Source organism: Medicago sativa, chromosome 4, assembly GCF_051527215.1.
Source record: "Medicago sativa cultivar Bolivia chromosome 4, Bolivia_mono, whole genome shotgun sequence".
Lineage (NCBI taxonomy): Eukaryota > Viridiplantae > Streptophyta > Magnoliopsida > Fabales > Fabaceae > Medicago > Medicago sativa.
In genome coordinates this window covers 94,399,964-94,424,836 of record NC_140752.1, presented here as the reverse complement: position 1 = coordinate 94,424,836, position 24,873 = coordinate 94,399,964, and the positions used below count along the sequence as shown (strand labels likewise).

General features: G+C 37.6%; 1 protein-coding gene, 1 long non-coding RNA gene and 1 pseudogene across 2 annotated transcripts; 2 read left to right on the top strand and 1 right to left on the bottom strand.

The window, feature by feature from the left end:
- The first annotated feature begins 6,895 nt into the window (after positions 1 to 6,895).
- LOC146934036 (uncharacterized) lies at positions 6,896 to 8,320 on the top strand. The gene has a single exon (XM_085707871.1). It carries the CDS (start codon positions 6,896 to 6,898, stop codon positions 8,318 to 8,320), a length of 1,425 nt encoding a protein of 474 aa, XP_085563997.1.
- A 1,179-nt stretch (positions 8,321 to 9,499) lies between these two features.
- LOC146934035 (uncharacterized) lies at positions 9,500 to 16,006 on the top strand (annotated as a pseudogene).
- Positions 16,007 to 18,861: 2,855 nt separating this feature from the next.
- LOC146934034 (uncharacterized) lies at positions 18,862 to 20,924 on the bottom strand. The gene is made up of 2 exons (XR_015007631.1): positions 19,719 to 20,924; positions 18,862 to 19,270 (listed from the first exon to the last, which is right to left on the bottom strand). It is a non-coding gene; the product is annotated as an uncharacterized LOC146934034 (long non-coding RNA).
- Between the last annotated feature and the right edge of the window lie 3,949 nt (positions 20,925 to 24,873).

Genomic DNA, 24,873 nt, shown 5'->3' with positions numbered 1-24,873 from the left:
GTTGTTAAGTCTAAATTGATTGTTCTCAAAACTAGAGTTTATAGGTGTGTTATATTCAGTCTTGTTTTACGACAAAATTGATCGATTACTTGATTTATAATATTGTTGATGAAATATTTATCTATAAAATTAGGCTTGAACTCAAAAATATGAAGAAGAAAATGTGTGTAAGTAACAATGTTTGATGTCATAATCATTTTTAGACCTAGCACCTCAATGTTAAGTTGTCCAAAGCTCTTTGCCTCACTGTAAATATTATACGAGAAACTTAAAAACAACTAGTTTATTAATTTGCCTCATTATTTTATTTTTTGGGTACATTTGCCTCATTATTAATTTGAACAAAATAGTTTAGTAAATGAAACTTATTTTATCAATAAAATCAACGCAACTATAATCATTTTCTCAAGAATTAAGCACAACTCAATTGTGACATTTACAATGAGGCAAATTGAGTTTAACTTTGAATTTTGAAAACGACAAATAAAAGGAAGAACACAAACTCATTTTAGTCCTTCGTAGTTTTCTTACGAATCAATTTATCATTGACAAAAAATAATATCAAATTAGTGCATCGTACTTTCATACATGTGATAAATTAGTCCTTCAATAGATAAATTAGTCCTTCAATATGATGAATTAATTTGTTCACCGTATTAAATTGTGAGCAATTAATTTGATATTATTTTTTATCGGATAAAATTTATGATAGACTAAAATGAATCTTAGTCTAAAAAGAAGAAATACTTTTTTGGGTTAAATATGTTTTTGGTCACTATAAATATACCAACTTTTTGTTTTAGTCCATCTAAAATTTTCCTTCAACTTTTAGTCCCTCAAAAATTTTCCATTTTCACTTTTGGTCCCTCCTTTAAAGTAAACTCATATGTGGAATTCATATTTTTGAATAAAATTTTATAGAAAAATTCATAATATTATAAAAATCCCTCCCAAAAAAATTTAGAATTTTTTAACAAAACATGAATTTAATATAATTTTTTATATTTTTTATGGTTAAAAATTGATATTAAATTTATGTTTGTTAAAAAATTCTAATTTTTTTTGGAAAATATTTTTACAATATTCTACACATTTATGAATGATTTCATTATAAAAAACTAGAATTAATTTAAAAATAGTGATTGAAAATTTTATAGGGACTAAAAGTTGAAGGAAAATTTTAGAGGGACTAAAACGAAAAGTTGGTATATTTATAGGGACAAAAAACATATTTAACCCTATTTTTTTTAAAGAATCATACACTTCAAAAAGAAACAGAGGAGTACTATAAAAAAAAAAAAATAGCTGATAGAATTTGTGGCCTTGATTAGAGTCAATAATCACAATTAGCGATTGGTCTTCATCTGGTGGTTAAAGAAACCGAATACTATTAAATTTTATTTGGTCATTGTGGTCATCCACCTACATGTGTCCATTCACCTATCCTCAACCATATGTAGTTCATCAATGTCTTCACACAAAGTTTTGGACTGAACTTATTGCACCAAATATTGGACATAGTGGAGCACATGAGTTACTCAACTCGTCTCATATAATGTCGTTTTTAACTTTAAAAAAATTTATTTCAAAAAAAAAAAAAACTTTAAAAAATTATTTGCTATGGACAAATTCTTATTTTATTTTTTTGACAGAATGGACAAATTCTTATTAGTATTTGGTTACTTCTTTTTTTTTAAACTAATCTTTCTCATAAAACACTCGTCTCGTATATTTTTTTAAGAGGTATTCGTGTCATATATATTACGTAAAGAAAAACACTCGTCTCATATAATATTTCTTATTAGATTAATTTTTTTTTAAGTCTCTCATATCTTCCTTTAAAAAAAAAAGTCTCTCATATCCAAATGGTCTCCGATATTGATCTATGTTATTAAAATTTTGTTTAAGACTATCCAAACGATAAGACCATTTGCAATGGTTTGTTTAATGTGCCATTCAACATGCTTTTCCATTCCAATGGTGTGTTTAATGTGTGTTGAATATTAACATGGATGAGAGAGATGATGAAAGGATTCAACACAATTGAAACCTGCACCGGATGCCACGCGGCGCTGCTTCATTGGCCAAAACCTGGCACGTGTAGCACACGCGCCGACAAGGGAGAGTGAGGCAGGCAGGACGCGGAGAGAGAAGAGGGGAGAGGATAATGCTGGACACGTGTCATTTTCTGATTGGCTGTCTGAATATTTATCAACTTAATAATTTAAACTCAATTATTTCATTGCAAATTATTATTTTTTAATTTTTTTTACCATAATTCATGATTTTTTTTTCTTTATAAATAGAGACTTGGTTCATTTGATTTGGACACAGAAAAAAAAAACCAAGTTTTTCACTATCTTCATCTTATTAATATCTTTCTATTAACAAACTAAGTAAAGTTTTAATCTTATTTTTAGTGAAATGGATCCCAATAATAACCATTTCAACAGCCGAAATTATTCTAATTACCCATTTAACTATGAAAATCCCAACAATTATCCAAATCCAAATCAATTTTTCAACCAACGTCCTCAAAACATACCTCAAAATGTACCTAATTTTTAGTGTTTTTCCAAAAATACTAAAAAATAAATAGTTAATTTTATTACTTTAATTTAATTATAATCGATAATTATAATTTTACGTAATTATAAAAACAAAAATTAAATAAGAATAAGAAATAAATAAAAAGTGGTGGGGTACGGTGTTGAATGAAAAACCATTGGAGAGGTAAAAGTTGAATGAGAGTTGAATTAAGAGAGAGAAAATGATGTGGAGTATTGGGAATTGAAAAAGTGGGTGTTGAAGGGTGTTGAATGATATTAACCATTGTACATGGTCTTTAAAGTTGGTGTCTCCGCCAGTTTAATGAGGCTTAATGACCGGTCGAATTCTTCTAACATTTGGTTCAGGTCGATCCAATAAATTTAGAGGTCTAAAGCAATATATATTGTGAGGTCTTTTACAATAAACAAAAATTAGGGTTAAATAAGTTTCTAGTCACTATATGTTGATGCACATTTTAAAAAAGTCATTCTAATTTTTATTTTTTGTAACTAAAGCCTATTGATTAAATTGTTATAACTGCGTTATACTTCTATTGATATAACTACGTTAAACTTTTGAGAAAGTCATTGTAATTTTAATTTTTTGTAGCTAAAGCATGTGGATTAGAGTGATATAACGTCGTTGAACTGTTTTTTTTCTTCATTATTTTTTTGTTTTCCATCTCTGATCTTGGATCATCGTACAAAATATAGCTCCATACCTTCGACGTACATGAATGCATTTATCAATCACTTCACCTAAATCTTAATCTCGTGATTGGGGAGTTTTGGACCATCATACGATATTTAGTTTCATACCCCCATCCTAAGTAAGAGAGGGTCTTAGATGGCTTAGATAGGTTATTTGTCTCGCACATGGGCAAGGATGAAAGCTAAAGGCGGGAAGATCAAATATCTCGCCTAAACAGTTATCCAGACATGATGTTACAAGTTATCATAAATAACCTCTAGGGCACTAGGCGGTTTTAGCAATGGATGGTTCCTACTGGCATAAAAGGAAGGTTTGGCTTCAGAGAAGAGGATGATCACTTTTACAAATACAAAAACACATCGCCTTTGACAGGAACAATATCGTCAAAGGTACGTGTCATACCCCAATTTTTGACCTAAGGTCCCACTGACATGTGTCACGTGACCTTGATCGATTTGACCTTTCAATTGAAAATCCGGCAGAGAGGTATTTTAAAATACCTCATGTTTGATTCCAAGACTGGCCATCTTCTCTCTTTATTTCTTGTATTATTTAAATGTTTATTTCCATCTTTTAATTTTTGTCTTTATTATTAAGTAATGGATTTTAACCTTTTAGTTTAGTAATTACTTCTTTTAATTTATTTTATTAGTTAGAGAATAAAATCAAAAAATGTTCATACGTGTTTATCCTTTTATCTTTTTTATTATTTCATTTTTAGCCATTCTTTTTTTTTTCTCTATTATCATCAAGTGTAAAAAATCCAAAAATAAGTCCAAGTTCAAGCCACACTGTCACGCGCTGCTTCATCCTCATCCAAAAAACACAGTTTCACACATATCTGCAAGCGAATCAAAAACACGATCCAGTCTAGGTTCATTCACATTTTCCTCCTTATCAGTCTAGCGTTTTCTCCTCCCCAAGTTACTGAATTCGTGCTCATTTAAACAAACCCTAGCCATAATCCTTGAGACTATAAATATAACCTGCACAACGTAGGAAAAAAAAAAGTCAGCAGAGACGGAAGAAGGAACCTGCAGACGCACCAAACAGCAGACCCTCAAGCCAGAGTCAGGTCGAGAGCCGCACAACACAGCCCGTACGTGGATCAACACACAAATTCGATTGCAAGCTCCCACAATCCAGTAGCATTCAGCCGTTACCAACCTCAAGGAGACCGCAAAACACATCAAAACGAACCGATTCAACACTGTTCAAGGGGAATCCGAACCAAGAGGTATAAAAAAATTTCTTCTTTTTTTTAGATCTAAGTCGAATCGTGTTTGTTTTGAGAGTTTCGGACTTGAAATTGGAACCAGGAGAAAGAGTAGTGTAGATTAGGAGTAAAAAATTTTAAAAAAAAAAAGAGTTTAGGGTTCCGACGCGGTGGTGCCGCCGCACCGGCCGGCCAACCGCCGCCGGAACCCAACTTACCTGTCGTCGAAGATGATGAAGGCTCATCGGTTTCTTCATGAGAAACCCAGAAAAGAAAAGATGAGAGAGGAGAGAGCAGATTGCTCTCGGCTTTGAGAGAAGAGAGAAGATGTTGAAAAAATGAGAGGAAATTGGTTCACAGCCTTTATATACATGACCCTAACCCGACCCATTTGCCCAGAACCGACCCGGTTCGTTTACTAGACAAGGCCCAATTCCCTTTTCTGTATTTCTGCACACGCCCATTTTAATCCCTGCACCCCCTGCATTCATTTTCCCTCTATTCCTTTCGACTTTTTATCATGTTCAATTTCTCTATTTTTTTTACTTTTATGCGTTTCTATTTTCATTATACTATATTTCATTGCATCATACATCATTCTAGTTTGCTCTATTGCATTTTATTTTTTTATTTTTTTTTAAGCATTGTTTTAAATTATTAGATTGCATATTAGGCTTAAATGTAAGTAACTCATGCATTTTAGTTTATTTTTAGTATTTCACATTTTAATTTAGTTGATTTAGTTTGTAGTTCATTGTATATAATTTAGAATGTAATTAGGCTTTCATGTAATTTACTTATATTTTCTTTTTTCGCACGTAACTTAGAATGTAAAAAAAATAGGTTTAAATGTAATTTATTTATTTTCATCGCAGACCGTAGAATGTAACTAGGCTTTTTGTAATAGTTTAGGTGCATGTGTGCGTGCGTGTGTGTATGCCTCCATATCTCTTGCTAGATTAGGTTAATGGTCCTTGTGGTGGTCCAACGCTACTATAAGGTACCTACGTGTTTATATTTTATGCTCCGATAGTTTATCATTCGAAAAACAACAAAAACCACCAAAAATATTTTTTAAGCAAACCTTGATCTTAAATCAAGTGACGTCTTTTTATTTTTATTTTCTTAATCAAATGTCAATCAAACTTAACTTATTTTGAGTCCATTTTTCAAATATTAAAAAAAAACAAACCAATCCCATTTTTGCCACTTTGGCTTCTTTTCATTTCAAAACATTTTTTCAAAACTAATAAAAAACACAAAACCAATCAAACGTTAGTTTTTTTTAACCCCGAACTACGAGGTTTTGATCCCTCACGGGTACGTAGGCAGAGGACTTTGTCCTTCCAAATCAATAAAATGTAGATAATTAGGTCTTCCTTTTTTCATTTCAAATCCCTTTCTTTTTTTAAAAAAAAATAATAAGCAAGTTATAGCACACTAATTAAATAAAACCAAGAGGTTCCCGTAGATTACTACGGACATAAAGGGTGCTAACACCTTCCCTTTATGTAACCAACCCCCGAACCCTAAATCTTTTCAAAATGGGGTAGTTTGAACTTTTTTCCCCTTTTCCTTTAAACAAAATTAAATGTTCAGTCGTGAAATAATTAGTGAGTCAAAAGCTAATCAAATAGCCTTGATCTCCGAAAAATGACGCGACAGAAATGGCAACTTCACTGGGGAGGCCCTAAGAGGGTTGAGCCTAACTTGGTCTTATTTAACTATTGTGCTATAACTTGCTTTGAAAAACAAAAATAAAAGATGGAAATACGTGTATATCTGTTCATCCTTCTTCTTTCTCCTTTCTAACGTGAGTGGTGAGATAAGTCCTACACCCGGACTTGAGAGAAATTTAAGATAGGACGGTGGTATAATCATAGTGCCTTGCCAAGAGTGAATTTTGGTTTGTGACACATGTGATAACCCCACTCAACTTAGGAATCTTGGAAGTATACTATGTTGGCATGAGTATTCGTGTTTGACATGTTATTTTCAAGTGACTGTCGAAAGTTGAGGACCTTTAGTTACCTTTAACCCTTCTTGGCCTTTTAGGACGTGGTGCGGTGGCTAATCATGAGTAATCTTGGTTTAGTTGACACGCGATACCACACTCAGACGAGACTTTCTTACGAATATTATTGGAACGGAAGTATTTCCGTAACCTGATAGTGTTCGGAAGTGGTTGATAACTCTGGGAACTTGGTAGAACCCGTGATACAGGTACATCTGAAAACCATAGTCCTCACCAATGGCGTTTTTTTCCCTTGACTCCATCATTATGGGCCTAACCTCACTGTGTTTTCACCGTTTGTGTAACATATTCATGCATACATGCATTCATTCATAAAACCTTCTTTTTCATCATCAAAATATCGAAGGACTTATATGAACTTTTTTCTTTTGTAAACATCATAGATGGAAATTCCTACAAGAAACACTAGGAAGTATACTTTCCAGAAGCCAGATGTGGCTAAATTAAGGGAGCTAGGGAGGAAGGTAGCTAGCCAGGATGATTTTCGCGAACTTCATGGGAAACTGCTGGATATCCTCAAGGTAGATGTTACAAAAGGCGTCTTGGAGACTTTGGTTCAATTTTATGACCGTCATTGTCACTGTTTTACTTTCCCAGACTATCAGCTTGTCCCTACACTAGAAGAGTACTCTCATTTGATAGGTATAACCGTGCTTAACAAAGTACCTTTCAGCGGCCTTGAACCCAATCCCAAAGCCACAACCATTGCTAAAGCCCTCCATCTTGAAGCCTCCATCGTAAGGGATAATCTTATTGTCCAAACCAAAGGGGGTCCCTCAGGTTTCTCCACCGATCAGGCTTCCATTTTTGAACAGTCTGGCGCCAACCATGCCTTTTACTCTGTCTTAGCCTTACTTATCTATGGTCTTGTGCTTTTCCCGAACATTCCTAATTTTGTTGACATCCGTGCCATCCAAGTTTTTCTTACCAAAAACCCCGTCCCTACTCTTCTAGCAAACACCTACCATTCCATCCATGATCGAACTCTTGCAACTCGTGGAGCTATCCTTTGTTGTGCACCTTTACTCTACAAATGGTTCATCTCTCATCTACCTCAACCCCGCTCTTTCATAACCAACCTTGAAGGTACTCCCTGGTCTAAAAAAATCATGGCCTTGACAACAGCTGATATAGTTTGGTACCATCCAACCTGGGATGATGGGACAGTCATTATCAGATGTGGTGACTATCCCAATGTACCTCTCATTGGTACGGAGGGAGGAATTAGCTACAATCCCGTCCTTGCCCGACATCAATTGGGATATCCGATGAAGACACAACCAAGTAACCTTGCTTTAACCAATGAGTTCTACTGCAATGACGGTAATCACCTGGGTAAAAGGGAGGAATTTGTGCAAGCTTGGCGGAGTATTCACAGACTTAGCAGGAACCAACTGGGAAAAAGGGACAATTTTCTGCATGGATCTTACACTCAGTGGGTCATCAGTAAAGCTATCCAGAATCAGATGCCTTACACGGTACCGAGGCTCGTATCCGCAACAATTCCATCTTCATCATTACCTTTACCCTCTAAAACTCTGGGAGAGCACCAAGAACGATTGGCTGATAAAGACCGAGAAATTGCCACTTGGAAAAGGAAATATGACGAGGCTATGCTCATGATAGAAGATAAGAATGAAGAAATAAGGAAGCAGGAAAGTGTGATTCTCAAATTAGGGCAACAGATGATCGAGAGAAATGATCTACTCCAGGAGAAGGACAGGCTGCTTAAAAAGCATATCACTAAGAAGCAGCGCATGGATTCCATGGATTTGTTTGACGGTCCACATCCAGATTTCGAAGAGTAGTCTGCTATAGGAGTTCGAGAGTATTTTAGTTGTTTCACCACTTTATGTTATTTCCTAGCTTTTTTGTGATGTACTTTGGAGTCTATCCCTTGGCTCAGTTTTGTTAAAAGGGAATTATTTTAGTACTTTAATTATTCAATAAATTTTCAGTTATGATGTTTACAAATTTGCTTTTATAAGTCCTTCGATAAAAAAAAAAATGTCTATTTTTGCATAACATCATGCATCATTTTGCATTTCACAGTCTCAAATCCAAAGTCTCACACAAATTTTCTTTTCCAGAAAAAGGTCAGCTCGTTTCAAAAGGTGGCCCCACGTATCCTCTACAAGCCTACCCGCACTATCTACACTCGAGCAAACGTGAAAAAGAAGATGGATTTTCTCGAACAAGAAAACCAAGTGCTCCGTGGAGAAATAACAACCATGCAGACTAAGATGGACGAAATGGCTGAAGTGATGAAGACAATGGCGGAAGCACAGGTTCGGGCTCAAGCACAAGCTGAAGCGCAAGCTCAAGCACTAGCTCAAGCACAAGCTCAAGCTCAAGCACTGGCTCAATCACAAGCTCAAGCACTAGCACAAGCTCAGGCACAAGCACCACCGCCACCTCCTCCAGTCAGAACTCAGGCCGAAACATCCGCCTCTGCTCCCGCCTCTACCCCTGGATGGACAATATGTGCAGATACTCCGATACACTCTGCTCCGCAACGTTCTGCGCCTCGGTTCTCGCCTTTCACTGCCGGCGAAATACTCCGTCCCATTGTGTGTGAAGTTTCAAGTTCTATGCCAGAAGGTCGTTCTTGGGGTGTGCCAGTTTGCCTCAGTGAAGTATTCCGCCCTATCATGACCGAAGTTCCGATGCCTACTCGTCAAAGTGCAACTCATGTTCCTCCACCTCTGGTAGGAGCTCCTCCAGCCGCTATGACCTATTCGGCTCCGGTGATGCATACCATTCCACAAGATGAAGAACCCATATACCATTCAGGGAACATGGAGAACTATGACAAAGTGAATGACTTGCAAGAAAAATACGATGAAATGCAACGAGAGATGAGAGCTCTCCATGGAAGGAAGATGTTTGGGAAGACTGCTTACGATCTTTGTTTAGTGCCGGACGTCCAAGTACCTCACAAGTTCAAGGTACCAGATTTCTAGAAGTATAAAGGGAACTCCTGTCCTGAGGAGCATCTAACAATGTATGTGAGAAGGATGTCTGCCTATGCCAAAGATGACAAAGTCCTTATCTATTTCTTCCAAGAAAGTTTGGCTAGTCCTGCCTCAAAGTGGTACATGAACCTGGACAAAACAAAGATTCAAACCTTCCGTGACCTGTGTGATGCTTTCGTGGAACAATACAGTTACAATGTGGATATGGCCCCAGACCGAAGTGATCTCCAGGCTATGACTCAAGGGGACAAGGAAACATTCAAAGAGTATGCCCAGCGATGGAGAGATGCTGCTGCCCAAGTCAGCCCGCGCGTAGAAGAGAAGGAGATGACCAAGCTCTTCTTAAAAACTCTCAGTCAGTTCTATTATGTAAACATGGTCGGAAGTACTCCCAATAACTTTGCTGAGATGGTTGCTACGGGTGTACGGTTGGAAGAAGGAGTCCGAGAAGGACGTTTAGTAAAAGAAGGGACATCTGTAAGTGGAACCAAGAAGTCTGGGAACCACCTCCCGAAAAAGAAAGAACAAGAGGTTAGTATGGTGGCTCATGGGAGGCCTCAATCAAATTATTTACCCTACCAACACGTTGCTGCCATCACACCTGCTGCCAATACCATCCAACCACCAAATAGCCAACTCCAATTCCAACAATATCATCAACCACAACACCCTCAACAACATCCTCAACCATATCCTCAACAACCATATCTTCAACAACCATATCCCCAACAATACCATCATCCACAACCATATCCTCAACAACAACAATTCCTACAATATCCCCAACAACCATACCAACAATACCCACAACGACCATATCAACAACAACAGCCTCGACCACAGAATGCCAAATTGCAAATTGACCCAATTCCCGTGACATATGCAGAGTTACTCCCAGGGTTGCTCAGTAAAAATTTGATTCAACTTAGAGCACCTCTTCCAGTGCCAGAGAAACCGCCAGCATGGTATAAACCTAACCAGACTTGTGCTTTCCATCAAGGGTCCCCAGGTCATAGTATTGAAGATTGTTATGCCATGAAGAATGCAGTTCAGAGGCTAATCAATGAAAAAAAGATAACCTTTACGGACTCAGCACCAAATGTTCGAACCAATCCGTTGCCAAACCATGGTGCCGCAACTGTCAACATGGTCGAAGATTGCCAGAAGACTCATTTCATCCTGAACGTCCAACACATCCGGACACCTTTGGTCCCTATACATGCCAAGATGTGTCAAGCGTCTCTCTTTGAACATGATCATGCCGCCTGTGAAGTGTGTCTTCTAGATCCTCAAGGTTGTCAGAAAGTAAAAGATGATATCCAAGGACTTTTAGACCAAGGAGAACTTGTTGTTGAAAGAAAGTGTGATGATGTATGTGTTATAACGTCGGAGGAGCCTTTGGAGATATTCTACGACAGTCGGAAGTCAGTTGCTGCTCCTTTAGTGATCTGTTTGCCTGGGCCGATGCCTTATGCCTCTGAGAAAGCCATTCCTTATAAGTACAATGCCACTATGATAGAGGATGGTCGTGAAGTTCCGATACCACCTTTGCCGTCTGTAGGAAATGTCGCTGAAGTCAGTAGAGTGCTAAGGAATGGGCGTATTGTTCCTGTGGTGCCCCCAAAGAAAGCTAGTGCTCCGGTAATCGAGGAGACCCAAGCTAAAGATCCCAGTGCAGTCAAAGATATTGGTCAGTCTAGTGGGACCAATGCAAATTCTGAGATTGATGAGATTCTTAAGCTAATCAAGAAGAGTGAGTATAAAGTGGTTGATCAATTGATGCAGACCCCATCAAAGATATCTATAATGTCTCTACTGTTGAATTCTGATGCTCATAAGGAGGCTCTAATGAAGGTCCTGGAACAAGCTTTTGTGGACTACGATGTGACTGTTGGTCAATTTGGAGGAATAGTGGGGAACATCACTGCATGCAACAATCTGAGTTTCAGTGATGAAGAGCTTCCGAAAGAAGGAAGGAACCATAATATGGCTCTCCATATATCTGTGAACTGCAAGACAGATGCTTTGTCAAATGTGCTAGTAGATACTGGGTCATCCTTAAACGTAATGGCCAAAACAACTTATGATCAACTTTCTTACAAGGGTACACCTTTGAGACGGAGTGATGTAATGGTGAAAGCTTTCGACGGTTCAAGGAAGAATGTTCATGGGGTGGTGGATCTGCCTATTACAATTGGTCCACATGTTTTCCAAATTACCTTTCAAGTGATGGACATCCAAGTATCGTACAGTTGTCTGTTGGGCCGACCCTGGATTCATGAAGCTGGGGCAGTAACCTCCACATTGCATCAGAAGTTAAAATTTGTGCAGAATGGAAAACTAGTAACTGTGAATGGTGAGGAAGCTTTGCTAGTGAGCCATTTGTCGTCTTTCTCTTTCATCGGGGCTGACAGTGTTGAGGGGACATCATTCCAGGGACTTGCTATGGAAGAAGAGAATACCAAGAAGAGTGGGGCATCTATTTCCTCTCTAAAAGATGCTCAGAATGTGATACAAGCTGGAGGGTCTTCAAGTTGGGGAAAGTTAGTAGAATTGCCAGAGAACAAGCGCCGAGAAGGACTGGGTTTCTCCCCATCAACTGATTTGCCCTGGAACGTCGTCGTGCCGACAAGAGGTACTTTCCACAGCGCTGGCTTTATCAATGCCCTGTCAGAAGCCAATGCCATCATAGAAGACAGCTCTGAGGGGATACCACAAAGTTTTGTCACTCACGGAGGGACTAGCCACAATTGGGTTGCTGTAGACGTTCCTTTTGTTGCTCACTTGTCTAAGTAATGCATTTGTTCGTTTTATGTTTTTTCAAAAAAATCCTTTCGCCTCGCCCCAAGCGAAAGTGAATCTATCAAAGGCCATTTGCTTCAAAAAAAATTTATCATCAATTAAATAAAAATGTCGTTTTGTTCCCGACTTTTGTTTTATTTTTTCTTTTGTGCTTTTTTCTGAAAAATGGTAATACAAAAAACCAAAAAAATATGATCACCTTCGAAAATCTGCATTTACTTATTTTCTAAAATCATCAATCATATGTGCAGATTAAACATCAATGAACCCTTTGAACAACATACCCCTATGATCTCTCCCAACTTTGAATCCCCTGTGTATGAGGCGGAAGAGGAAGAGAATGAAGAGATTCCCGACGAAATCTCTCGGCTACTTGAACGAGAAAGAAGAGCCATTCAGCCTTATGGTGAAGCAATAGAGGTCATCAACTTGGGTACTGAAGAAGACAAGAAAGAGGTCAAGATTGGGGCATCACTTGAAGCAAGTGTCAAGAAGCGAGTGATAGAACTTCTCAGAGAATATGTTGATATATTTGCTTGGTCGTACAAAGACATGCCAGGCCTGGATACTGATATTGTGGTGCACCGTCTGCCATTGAAGCCCGAATGTCCACCAGTCAAGCAGAAGTTGAGAAGAGCCCGTCCTGATATGGCCCTCAAGATTAAAGAAGAAGTATAGAAACAGATTGATGTAGGTTTCCTTGTCACATCAGAATACCCGCAGTGGCTTGCCAACATTGTGCCTGTTCCGAAGAAGGATGGTAAAGTCAGAATGTGTGTTGATTACCGTGATTTGAACAAAGCTAGTCCCAAAGATGATTTTCCACTACCTCACATTGATGTATTAGTTGACAACACTGCAAAGTCCAAAGTTTTCTCCTTCATGGATGGTTTCTCCGGTTACAATCAGATCAAAATGGCACCAGAAGATAGAGAGAAGACATCTTTCATTACCCCCTGGGGCACTTTTTGTTACAGAGTAATGTCGTTTGGGTTAATAAACGCAGGGGCTACTTATCAGAGAGGTATGACTACTCTTTTCCACGACATGATGCACAAAGAGATTGAGGTTTATGTGGATGATATGATTGTCAAGTCAGGTACTGAAGATGAGCATGTCGAGCATCTGCTGAAGATGTTCCAACGACTGAGAAAGTATCGACTCCGTCTGAATCCTAACAAGTGCACCTTTGGTGTCAGATCCGGAAAGCTTTTGGGCTTCATTGTCAGCCAGAAAGGTATTGAAGTAGATCCCGATAAGGTCAGAGCTATCAGAGAGATGCCCGCTCCGCAAACAGAAAAACAAGTAAGAGGGTTTCTCGGACGACTGAACTACATTTCCCGTTTTATTTCTCATATGACTGCAACATGTGGACCGATATTCAAGCTACTCCGCAAAGAGCAAGGTATTGTGTGGACAGAAGAGTGCCAGAAAGCCTTTGACAGCATCAAAGAATATTTGCTAGAACCTCCAATCCTTATCCCTCCTGTTGAAGGAAGACCTCTGATCATGTACCTGACTGTGTTAGAAGATTCTATGGGTTGTGTACTCGGGCAACAAGATGAAACTGGAAGAAAGGAGCACGCTATTTATTACTTAAGCAAGAAGTTTACTGATTGTGAGTCTCGATATTCCATGCTTGAAAAGACATGTTGTGCTCTAGCTTGGGCTGCCAAACGCCTTCGTCATTATATGATTAATCATACTACTTGGTTAATTTCTAAAATGGATCCGATCAAGTACATCTTCGAGAAGGCTGCAGTAACAGGAAGAATCGCCCGGTGGCAGATGTTGTTATCTGAATACGACATCGAGTATCGTACCCAGAAAGCAATCAAAGGGAGTATCATTGCAGATCATTTAGCTCACCAACCAGTTGAGGATTATCAGCCTATCAAGTTTGACTTTCCTGATGAAGAGATCATGTATCTGAAAATGAAAGATTGTGATGAACCGTTATTCGGAGAGGGTTCAGATCCTGAATCAAGATGGGGTCTCATATTTGACGGAGCTGTTAATGTGTATGGTAGCGGAATTGGGGCAATCATCATTACTCCTAAAGGTGCACATATCCCCTTCACTGCCAGGCTGACATTTGACTGTACAAACAATATGGCAGAGTACGAAGCATGCATCATGGGTCTCGAAGAAGCTATTGATCTGAGAATCAAGATCCTCGACATTTATGGTGACTCAGCCCTCGTAATCAATCAAATCACAGGAGAATGGGAGACTCGCCACCCTGGCTTGGTCCCCTACAAAGACTATGCAAGACGATTATTGACCTTCTTCAACAAAGTCGAGCTGCACCACATTCCTCGTGATGAAAACCAGATGGCAGATGCTCTAGCTACCTTGTCTTCCATGTACCAAGTAAATCGTTGGAATGAAGTGCCATTGATCCGTATCAGACATCTTGAGAGACCTGCTCATGTATTTGCTACTGAAGAAGTTGTTGATGATAAGCCATGGTTCCATGATATCAAGTGTTTCCTTCAGAGTCAAGAGTATCCGCCCGGAGCTTCCAATAAAGACAAGAAGATACTAAGAAGACTGTCTGGCAATTTCTTCCTGAACGGGGACGTTTTGTATAAAAGAAACTTTGACATGGTGTTACTCAGATGTGTGGACAAGCGCGAGGCAGATTTATTGATGCATGAAATACACGAAGGCTCCTTCGGAACTCATTCTAGCGGGCACACAATGGCTAAGAAGTTATTGAGAGCGGGTTATTACTGGTTAACGATGGAAGCTGATTGTTACAAGCACGCCAGAAAATGTCATAAGTGTCAGATCTATGCCGATAAGATTCATGTGCCGCCAACTGCACTCAATGTTCTTTCGTCTTCCTGGCCTTTCTCTATGTGGGGCATTGACATGATCGGAAGGATTGAACCAAAAGCATCAAACGGGCACCGCTTCATTCTAGTGGCTATTGACTATTTCACCAAGTGGGTTGAAGCAGCATCATACGCTAATGTAACCAAGCAAGTGGTGGTCAAATTTATCAAGAATCATATTATCTGCCGCTACGGTGTCCCTAACCGGATCATTACAGACAATGGGACGAATCTGAACAACAAGATGATGAAAGAGTTGTGTGATGATTTCAAGATCGAACATCATAATTCTTCGCCTTACAGACCTCAAATGAATGGTGCTGTCGAAGCTGCAAATAAGAACATAAAGAAGATCGTCCAGAAGATGGTGGTGACTTATAAAGATTGGCATGAGATGCTTCCCTTTGCATTACACGGATATCGTACTTCCATACGCACGTCAACAGGGGCAACCCCCTTCTCTTTGGTATATGGTATGGAGGCTGTACTCCCCGTAGAAGTTGAGATTCCTTCAATGAGAGTACTGATGGAAGCTGAGTTATCAGAGGCTGAATGGGTTCAAAGTAGATATGATCAATTAAATCTGATTGAGGAAAAGCGTATGACCGCCCTATGTCATGGTCAACTATATCAGAAGAGGATGAAGCAGGCTTTTGACAAGAAAGTTCGTCTCCGTGAATTCAAAGAAGGTGATCTTGTGCTCAAAAAGATTTTGACTTTCCAGCCCGACTCCAGGGGCAAGTGGACGCCTAATTATGAAGGTCCATATGTTGTCAAAAGAGCCTTCTCCGGTGGTGCCATGACTCTTCAAACCATGGATGGTGAAGAGCTTCCACGTACTGTGAACACGGATGCAGTCAAAAAATACTTTGTCTAAAAATTATAAGAACAGCTCGGTAAGTCGAAAACCCGAAAAGGGCGGCTTAGGCAAAAATGAGCGTCTCGGTGGGCTGAAAACCCGAAAGGGCGGTCCAGGCAAAAATTAGAGACAATAAACAGAAAATCATTATCCTGATAGGCTGAAAACCCGAAAGGGCGGTCTATGCAAAAGTTAAGGATTAAAAGAAAGACAAAGTAACTGCATCTGATCTGGCACACCCGCTTGGGGCATACCTGCTATCAAAGAATCTCCAATTTGAAGCGTCAAAAGCAGCGGAATTCAAAGTTGTTAGGGAAGATAGAGTTATGAAGTTCAAAGTACCCCTCCCATTTTAAATTACCATTTTTCAAAGGATCTATGGAGTCTCGCCTTTGGCAGGCCACCATTCAATTAATAAAATTTGAGCCTGTGCCCTTTTACTTGGAATTCTAATTTATTTCGTTTTTCCAAATTTTCTTCTATTTCTTTGATGATAATATTTTGAAGCAAAATTCTTAAAACTTTTTCACATCTCTGAAAAGCATAAACGAATAAGTGCATTATAGAGCTCGAGAGTAAAAGAAGTGCGCGTCGACACTCTCCTCAAGGGTGGTTAAATCCTACTAAAACGGGCATGGCTAGACACTGTGGGAAGCCTTCAAAAAAAAAAAAATGAGCTCGCTAAGTCGAAAACCTGAAAAGGCGACTTAGGCAATAGAGAGCGTCCCGGTGGACTGAAAACCCGAAAGGGCGGTCCAGGCAAAAATTAGGGGCACAAAAAAGGAATATATTCCCGGTGGATTGAAAACCCGAAAGGGTGATCCAGGCAAAAGTTAGGGATTCAAAAAAGAAACACAAAGAAGAAGGCACGACGACTAAAAAACGCCAATAGAAGAGCATTCTGTGTCGGCTTACAAAAGGGCGACTTCTTTCCAGGCTTGTAATGGGTTGTACCTCTAGAAGACATCAGTTGTTACTTTGTCCCCGACGAGGTCATCTCCAAGGAAGTTTGCCGAGTGTTCAGTACTGCAATGTTGGTCCATTTCCCACCTTACCAGTCCTGTCTCGTTTCATTGAGTCGTCTGTCATATACCGTTCGTACGATCATACAAGTTACATTCATACATTCACCCATTCATACAATCATACAATCATACTCATTCATACATTCATATATACATAACATATACATAATATCAATTCATACATGATTGCATTAGTCACCAAAATCTTGTTTCGGTCAGGTCTTTTCAATTTGGTCTCTACTTATCATCGTGTCAAACCGCAAGTTTCTACACATGAACGTCTGACATTTACCTTCTCATCATCAAAAGTGTCATCCCCAGTGTGTCTGGTCAAGAGATGTCACCCATCAGTGTCAAGTGGCAAGTCCTAAACAACGGACAGCTTGAGTCTTTTTATCTTGTTTCAAGTGGCAAGTCCTAAACAACGGACAGCTTGAGTCTATCTTTATCTTGTTTCAAGTGGCGGGTCCTAAATAACGGACAGCTTGAGTCTACCTTTATCATGTTTCAAGTGGCAAGTCCTAAACAACGGGCAGCTTGAGTTTACCTTTATCTTGTTTCAAGTGGCAAGTCCTAAACAACGGACAGCTTGAGTCTACATTTTATCTTGTGTCAAGTGGCAAGTCCTAAACAACGGACAGCTTGAGTCTACATTTATCTTGTTTCAAGTGGCAAGTCCTAAACAACGGACAGCTTGAGTCTACCTTTATCTTGTGTCAAGTGGCAAGTCCCAAACAACGGACAGCTTGAGTCTACATTTATCTTGTTTCAAGTGGCAAGTCCTAAACAACGGACAGCTTGAGCCTACATTTATCTTGTTTCAAGTGGCAAGTCCTAAACAACGGACAGCTTGAGTCTACCTTTATCTTGTGTCAAGTGGCAAGTCCCAAACAACGGACAGCTTGAGTCTACATTTATCTTGTTTCAAGTGGCAAGTCCTAAACAACGGACAGCTTGAGCCTACATTTATCTTGTTTCAAGTGGCAAGTCCTAAACAACGGACAGCTTGAGTCTACCTTTATCTTGTGTCAAGTGGCAAGTCCCAAACAACGGACAGCTTGAGTCTACATTTATCTTGTTTCAAGTGGCAAGTCCTAAACAACGGACAGCTTGAGCCTACATTTATCTTGTTTCAAGTGGCAAGTCCTAAACAACGGACAGCTTGAGCCTACCTTTATCTTGTTTCAAGTGGCAAGTCCTAAACAACGGACAGCTTGAGTTTACCTTTATCTTGTTTCAAGTGGCAAGTCCTAAACAACGGACAGCTTGAGTCTACCTTTTCGTCATGTTTCAGTTTGAAATCACGTTTTATTTTCTTCAGTGTCATCCCCGGTTTAGCTGGTCAAGAGTTGTCACTAAAAAGTTTCGTCTTCATTAAAGCTACCACTCTTAATCGATACGATGGCAGACAGTCATCTTCCCCAGTGAAACTACACTCCCTCTAGCTGAGTAGGATCCCTTTTTCTTCAACGAATTAGGGTATCCCGTTATTGTTTCTCGTCTCAGTCAAATAATCTTCGTCGTCATGCATTCATAATTACATCACAAGCATTCATAGCGACTTAGGTCAAAATTGGTGTACTTTTATATTTAAGTCCCTTCGGTCCATCGAATCGAAGATTCCATCTTCAAATCTTCGGACGAAGGAACTTAAATAGGGGCATCTGTCATACCCCAATTTTTGACCTAAGGTCCCACTGACATGTGTCACGTGACCTTGATCGATTTGACCTTTCAATTGAAAATCCGGCAGAGAGGTATTTTAAAATACCTCATGTTTGATTCCAAGACTGGCCATCTTCTCTCTTTATTTCTTGTATTATTTAAATGTTTATTTCCATCTTTTAATTTTTGTCTTTATTATTAAGTAATGGATTTTAACCTTTTAGTTTAGTAATTACTTCTTTTAATTTATTTTATTAGTTAGAGAATAAAATCAAAAAATGTTCATACGTGTTTATCCTTTTATCTTTTTTATTATTTCATTTTTAGCCATTCTTTTTTTTTTCTCTATTATCATCAAGTGTAAAAAATCCAAAAATAAGTCCAAGTTCAAGCCACACTGTCACGCGCTGCTTCATCCTCATCCAAAAAACACAGTTTCACACATATCTGCAAGCGAATCAAAAACACGATCCAGTCTAGGTTCATTCACATTTTCCTCCTTATCAGTCTAGCGTTTTCTCCTCCCCAAGTTACTGAATTCGTGCTCATTTAAACAAACCCTAGCCATAATCCTTGAGACTATAAATATAACCTGCACAACGTAGGAAAAAAAAAAGTCAGCAGAGACGGAAGAAGGAACCTGCAGACGCACCAAACAGCAGACCCTCAAGCCAGAGTCAGGTCGAGAGCCGCACAACACAGCCCGTACGTGGATCAACACACAAATTCGATTGCAAGCTCCCACAATCCAGTAGCATTCAGCCGTTACCAACCTCAAGGAGACCGCAAAACACATCAAAACGAACCGATTCAACACTGTTCAAGGGGAATCCGAACCAAGAGGTATAAAAAAATTTCTTCTTTTTTTTAGATCTAAGTCGAATCGTGTTTGTTTTGAGAGTTTCGGACTTGAAATTGGAACCAGGAGAAAGAGTAGTGTAGATTAGGAGTAAAAAATTTTAAAAAAAAAAAGAGTTTAGGGTTCCGACGCGGTGGTGCCGCCGCACCGGCCGGCCAACCGCCGCCGGAACCCAACTTACCTGTCGTCGAAGATGATGAAGGCTCATCGGTTTCTTCATGAGAAACCCAGAAAAGAAAAGATGAGAGAGGAGAGAGCAGATTGCTCTCGGCTTTGAGAGAAGAGAGAAGATGTTGAAAAAATGAGAGGAAATTGGTTCACAGCCTTTATATACATGACCCTAACCCGACCCATTTGCCCAGAACCGACCCGGTTCGTTTACTAGACAAGGCCCAATTCCCTTTTCTGTATTTCTGCACACGCCCATTTTAATCCCTGCACCCCCTGCATTCATTTTCCCTCTATTCCTTTCGACTTTTTATCATGTTCAATTTCTCTATTTTTTTTACTTTTATGCGTTTCTATTTTCATTATACTATATTTCATTGCATCATACATCATTCTAGTTTGCTCTATTGCATTTTATTTTTTTATTTTTTTTTAAGCATTGTTTTAAATTATTAGATTGCATATTAGGCTTAAATGTAAGTAACTCATGCATTTTAGTTTATTTTTAGTATTTCACATTTTAATTTAGTTGATTTAGTTTGTAGTTCATTGTATATAATTTAGAATGTAATTAGGCTTTCATGTAATTTACTTATATTTTCTTTTTTCGCACGTAACTTAGAATGTAAAAAAAATAGGTTTAAATGTAATTTATTTATTTTCATCGCAGACCGTAGAATGTAACTAGGCTTTTTGTAATAGTTTAGGTGCATGTGTGCGTGCGTGTGTGTATGCCTCCATATCTCTTGCTAGATTAGGTTAATGGTCCTTGTGGTGGTCCAACGCTACTATAAGGTACCTACGTGTTTATATTTTATGCTCCGATAGTTTATCATTCGAAAAACAACAAAAACCACCAAAAATATTTTTTAAGCAAACCTTGATCTTAAATCAAGTGACGTCTTTTTATTTTTATTTTCTTAATCAAATGTCAATCAAACTTAACTTATTTTGAGTCCATTTTTCAAATATTAAAAAAAAACAAACCAATCCCATTTTTGCCACTTTGGCTTCTTTTCATTTCAAAACATTTTTTCAAAACTAATAAAAAACACAAAACCAATCAAACGTTAGTTTTTTTTAACCCCGAACTACGAGGTTTTGATCCCTCACGGGTACGTAGGCAGAGGACTTTGTCCTTCCAAATCAATAAAATGTAGATAATTAGGTCTTCCTTTTTTCATTTCAAATCCCTTTCTTTTTTTTAAAAAAAATAATAAGCAAGTTATAGCACACTAATTAAATAAAACCAAGAGGTTCCCGTAGATTACTACGGACATAAAGGGTGCTAACACCTTCCCTTTATGTAACCAACCCCCGAATCCTAAATCTTTTCAAAATGGGGTAGTTTGAACTTTTTTCCCCTTTTCCTTTAAACAAAATTAAATGTTCAGTCGTGAAATAATTAGTGAGTCAAAAGCTAATCAAATAGCCTTGATCTCCGAAAAATGACGCGACAGTAGGAACGATTGTACTTCTTGCAAGTACAAATCCCATTCATTAGAGATTTGTAAAAGAAGAAAATATTTTATTACCACTCAAAGTTTTATGTGATTATTTCATGCTACAAGCGTCATTGTTGTGGTTGAAATTGTGCACTTTTGATGTTAATGAAAGGTGTACCGACAACAAAACCATGACCTATGTGATGTACACCTCAAACCACATTATTTTGTCTGTGAATTAATGTGATCGTTCAATTCATTATGAGAAATGATAATTGTACAAACATTTTATAATAATTTTTGAGACAACTCTCGCACATATTATCTTTGTGTTTTCACTTTTCCTATTGATTTGGTTTTCGTTCCAATACCTAGATTCTTTTATGGGAAATGTTAACGAGTGCCCCCGGGGCACTCTTTAAGGACCATAAGTAGTAACTATTTATGAAAATGTGTATAATCAATGCATTGGAAATTGAAATATTTGACTTTTTTTAAAGAATAATTTCTTATTTTAGATTGCTTAAAGAGTGCTCGTTAACAAGACCCTTTCTTTATATATCTTCGATTGTCTCATAAGTTTTCTCAAAAATAGTTATTCAAAGAACATACCTGATGCATTATTTCAAGAGGAGAAAATTAGTTGTCTAGACCTTTGAAATTTTTCTCTTCTAACCCAAGAGTACAAAACAACCCTTGAAATTCTTCATTCATACATAACTAATCCAGGTTTCACCCACATATATGATATTCCTCTATAAAATATCATATTTGTCTCTACCACCAATGATTGTTGAAACCACAACCACCTTCGTGTAATAATAAATAAACATTAAAAAAACATAAAGATAATAATTTGTAAATATCTATTGAATATGTTTTTTTATATAACATATTACAACATTGGACTTCACTAAATCTCCCTTGGTCAATACTCCCTCTGCCTTATTTTAATAGTCGATTTAGAGTTGGGAGTGGTTTTTAAGAAAATGATTACTAAAGAGGAATGCTAGTAACACTCTCTTTTGAACACATTTGTTATTTGTAGTTAGTAGAGTGGTTAAGTAGAATGAAATTCAACAAATAAGAATATATTAGTGGAAAAATATAATAAATACTGCATTGATATTTTAAAATGACAATTATTTTGAGATCTATAATTTTTTTAAAGTGGCAATTAAAATGAAACGAAAAGAGTAATATATTAATCAAATTCTTAAGAAAAATCAAAATTCATGTGTGATTTGAATCTACTCCCTTCGTCCCGGAATATCTGACCCATTTTCTAAAAAAAAGAGTCCCAAAATAACTGAGCCATTTCAATTTTCAATACAACTTTCATCATTCCCAATACAATATATTTCACTTTCCCCTTTATTTATACATTTTTCTTAATCTGTGTGAAATGAGCCAAGGGCTCAGATAAATTGGGACGGAGGGAGTAACACTTACAAAAAAGTGAATGTTTAAAATGGGTTAACCAAACAAATGTACTTAAATGAGATTCACCAATGACGAATCATTCTAGAGAAAGAGTTCGATTCTTAGATGTGTTTTATCTTGGTTTTCGGGTGTCAAACATTGATTACGTTTGAACCTTTTAACCGGTGATATCTCATTTTTTCTTGGGGAGGGAAAAAGTAAGCAAAACCCTTGAGAATCGAGGTCCGGGAGTTGTTTTCGCTACGGGAAGGTGTTAGGCACCCATAACGACTATAGTATCCTATAGGAACCGTCTTTAATTTCTACGCGCGCGCTTTATTTTTAAATGCTATTTTGAAAGATGATATTAACACCTGAGGGTTTACTAAGTCAAGAATTGGAGGGAGAAGAATGTTTTTGGATTTTTATTTTATTTGAATTGAAGGAATTTTGTTCCTTGCCTACGTACCCGATTAAGGGATCAAATCCACCGTAGTTCTCTTCCAAAAAATGTTTTTGTTTTTGTTGGTTGATTTTAAGTTTGAAAATGGATTTTGAAGAATGAGAGTGAGAGGCCTCAAGGGCATGAGACTTATGAAATTGTGAGGTTGGATTAGTCATTTTGCAAAAGAAGTCAAAGTTTGATTATTTTTCATTGAAGTTTGATTAAGAAAATAAAAGGAAAATTCAATGGGGTTTTGACCCCAAGGTTTATTATGAAAAATGTTTGAGTGAAGTTTGTTCAAGTTTTTTGGGAAAATGATTTTTCTAAATAAAGCCTAAACATACATCTAAACATACAATCCTAACATACATCTAAACATGCATATTCTAACTATATAGTGATGTGTGTGCATGTGTCGGTGCTTGTGTCGGTGTACATCATTAGAGTCCATTGTCCTTATTACATCATGCCCTAATTACATTCTATGGCCTCTTTGCCAAGAAATTAAAAGCATGAAAGTAAAACATTACAAGAACTCCTAATTATTACATTCTAATTTTTGCATGAAATTGAAACTTAAAGTGCAAGAAATTAAAGTGGAGAAAGGGACGAGATATGGAATGAAATGGGAATGCTTATGGAGAATATGAAACATGAAATGAAAAGGTTAGTAACACATGACAACATCAAAGGGAATAAAGCAAGAGAAATACTAGAGCATAAGGGATAGACAATAAACCAAAATAAAGGCAAAAAGAGTGCAAATATGACCAAAATTCGTTCATAGAATGCAAGAACCATATGACCTATAATTCTCACATTCCAACACATTTTAAAGGTTTAGAATCAAATCTTGGAATGGGAATTAAGGCAACATGATTTAATTGGCATTTTAAAACAAATTTTAAGCATATTTGCATTATTTAACTACTCAACTAACTTGTAAGCTAAGTAACCAACCAAAATTCACCATTATGCAACAATATTACACACAAACAGTAGCTAAAACCCCATGAAATCAAGTGGTATAGGTCACAAGTACTCATCAAGCAATTGGGATTGAAATCAAGCAAAGTTTCCCTCATTTTTTAGCACAAAATATCACAAAAATAGTAGAAAAATTAACACCTTATCTTTTAACCAATTTTAATATGTAAAAAATTGTCACAAGATGCTACAAAACTATCAAGAAAAACTATATGAATTTTTAGGATTTTTAGACTAAAAAAAGTGCAAGAAAATTACTAATTCTAATAAAAATAAGAAAGAAAACTATACATATTTTTTATCAAATTTTATTATGTGAAAATGTTCATAAAAACATCAAGAATATCATCAAGAGCCTATGGAAAATTATTTGGAATTTTTATAAAAAAGTTTGATGCATAAGAGGTGCAGAAAGCAAAGTCCAGTGGTGTGATTAGTAAGAAAGAAGCCAAAAACGAAAAAAAACAGCAAAAAGGACCCAGGCCCAAAGAAGCAACGGGTTCTGGATCATCCAAGTGCTCCACGAGCGTTGGATTGATCCAGATCACTCTTGACCTAGATCTAACGGCAAGGAAACAAGTTGAAATGAACCAGGATTGAACCGGTCCGGTTCAATTGCTTATATAAAGATTCTAGGACCGGTCCAGTCCATTTGTTCATTCCCTTTCTCTCTCTAAGTTACAGGCTCTCTCTCTTCTCTCTAGACTTCTAGTCATATTCTCCGGCGGGTTTCACCGCCGCCGGTGAAGATTCCGATGCCGGAAACCTAACTAACACTCAATCACACCAAAACTCTCCGATCTAAAGCTTTTCACCGTTTATTTTTCAATCTAAACACGAATCAAGCATCAGACATCACAAACAAGACC

Excerpts from the sequence above, each read along its gene's own strand:
- LOC146934036 (XM_085707871.1), top strand. The coding sequence starts at position 6,896 with ATGGAAATTCCTACAAGAAACACTAGGAAGTATACTTTCCAGAAGCCA.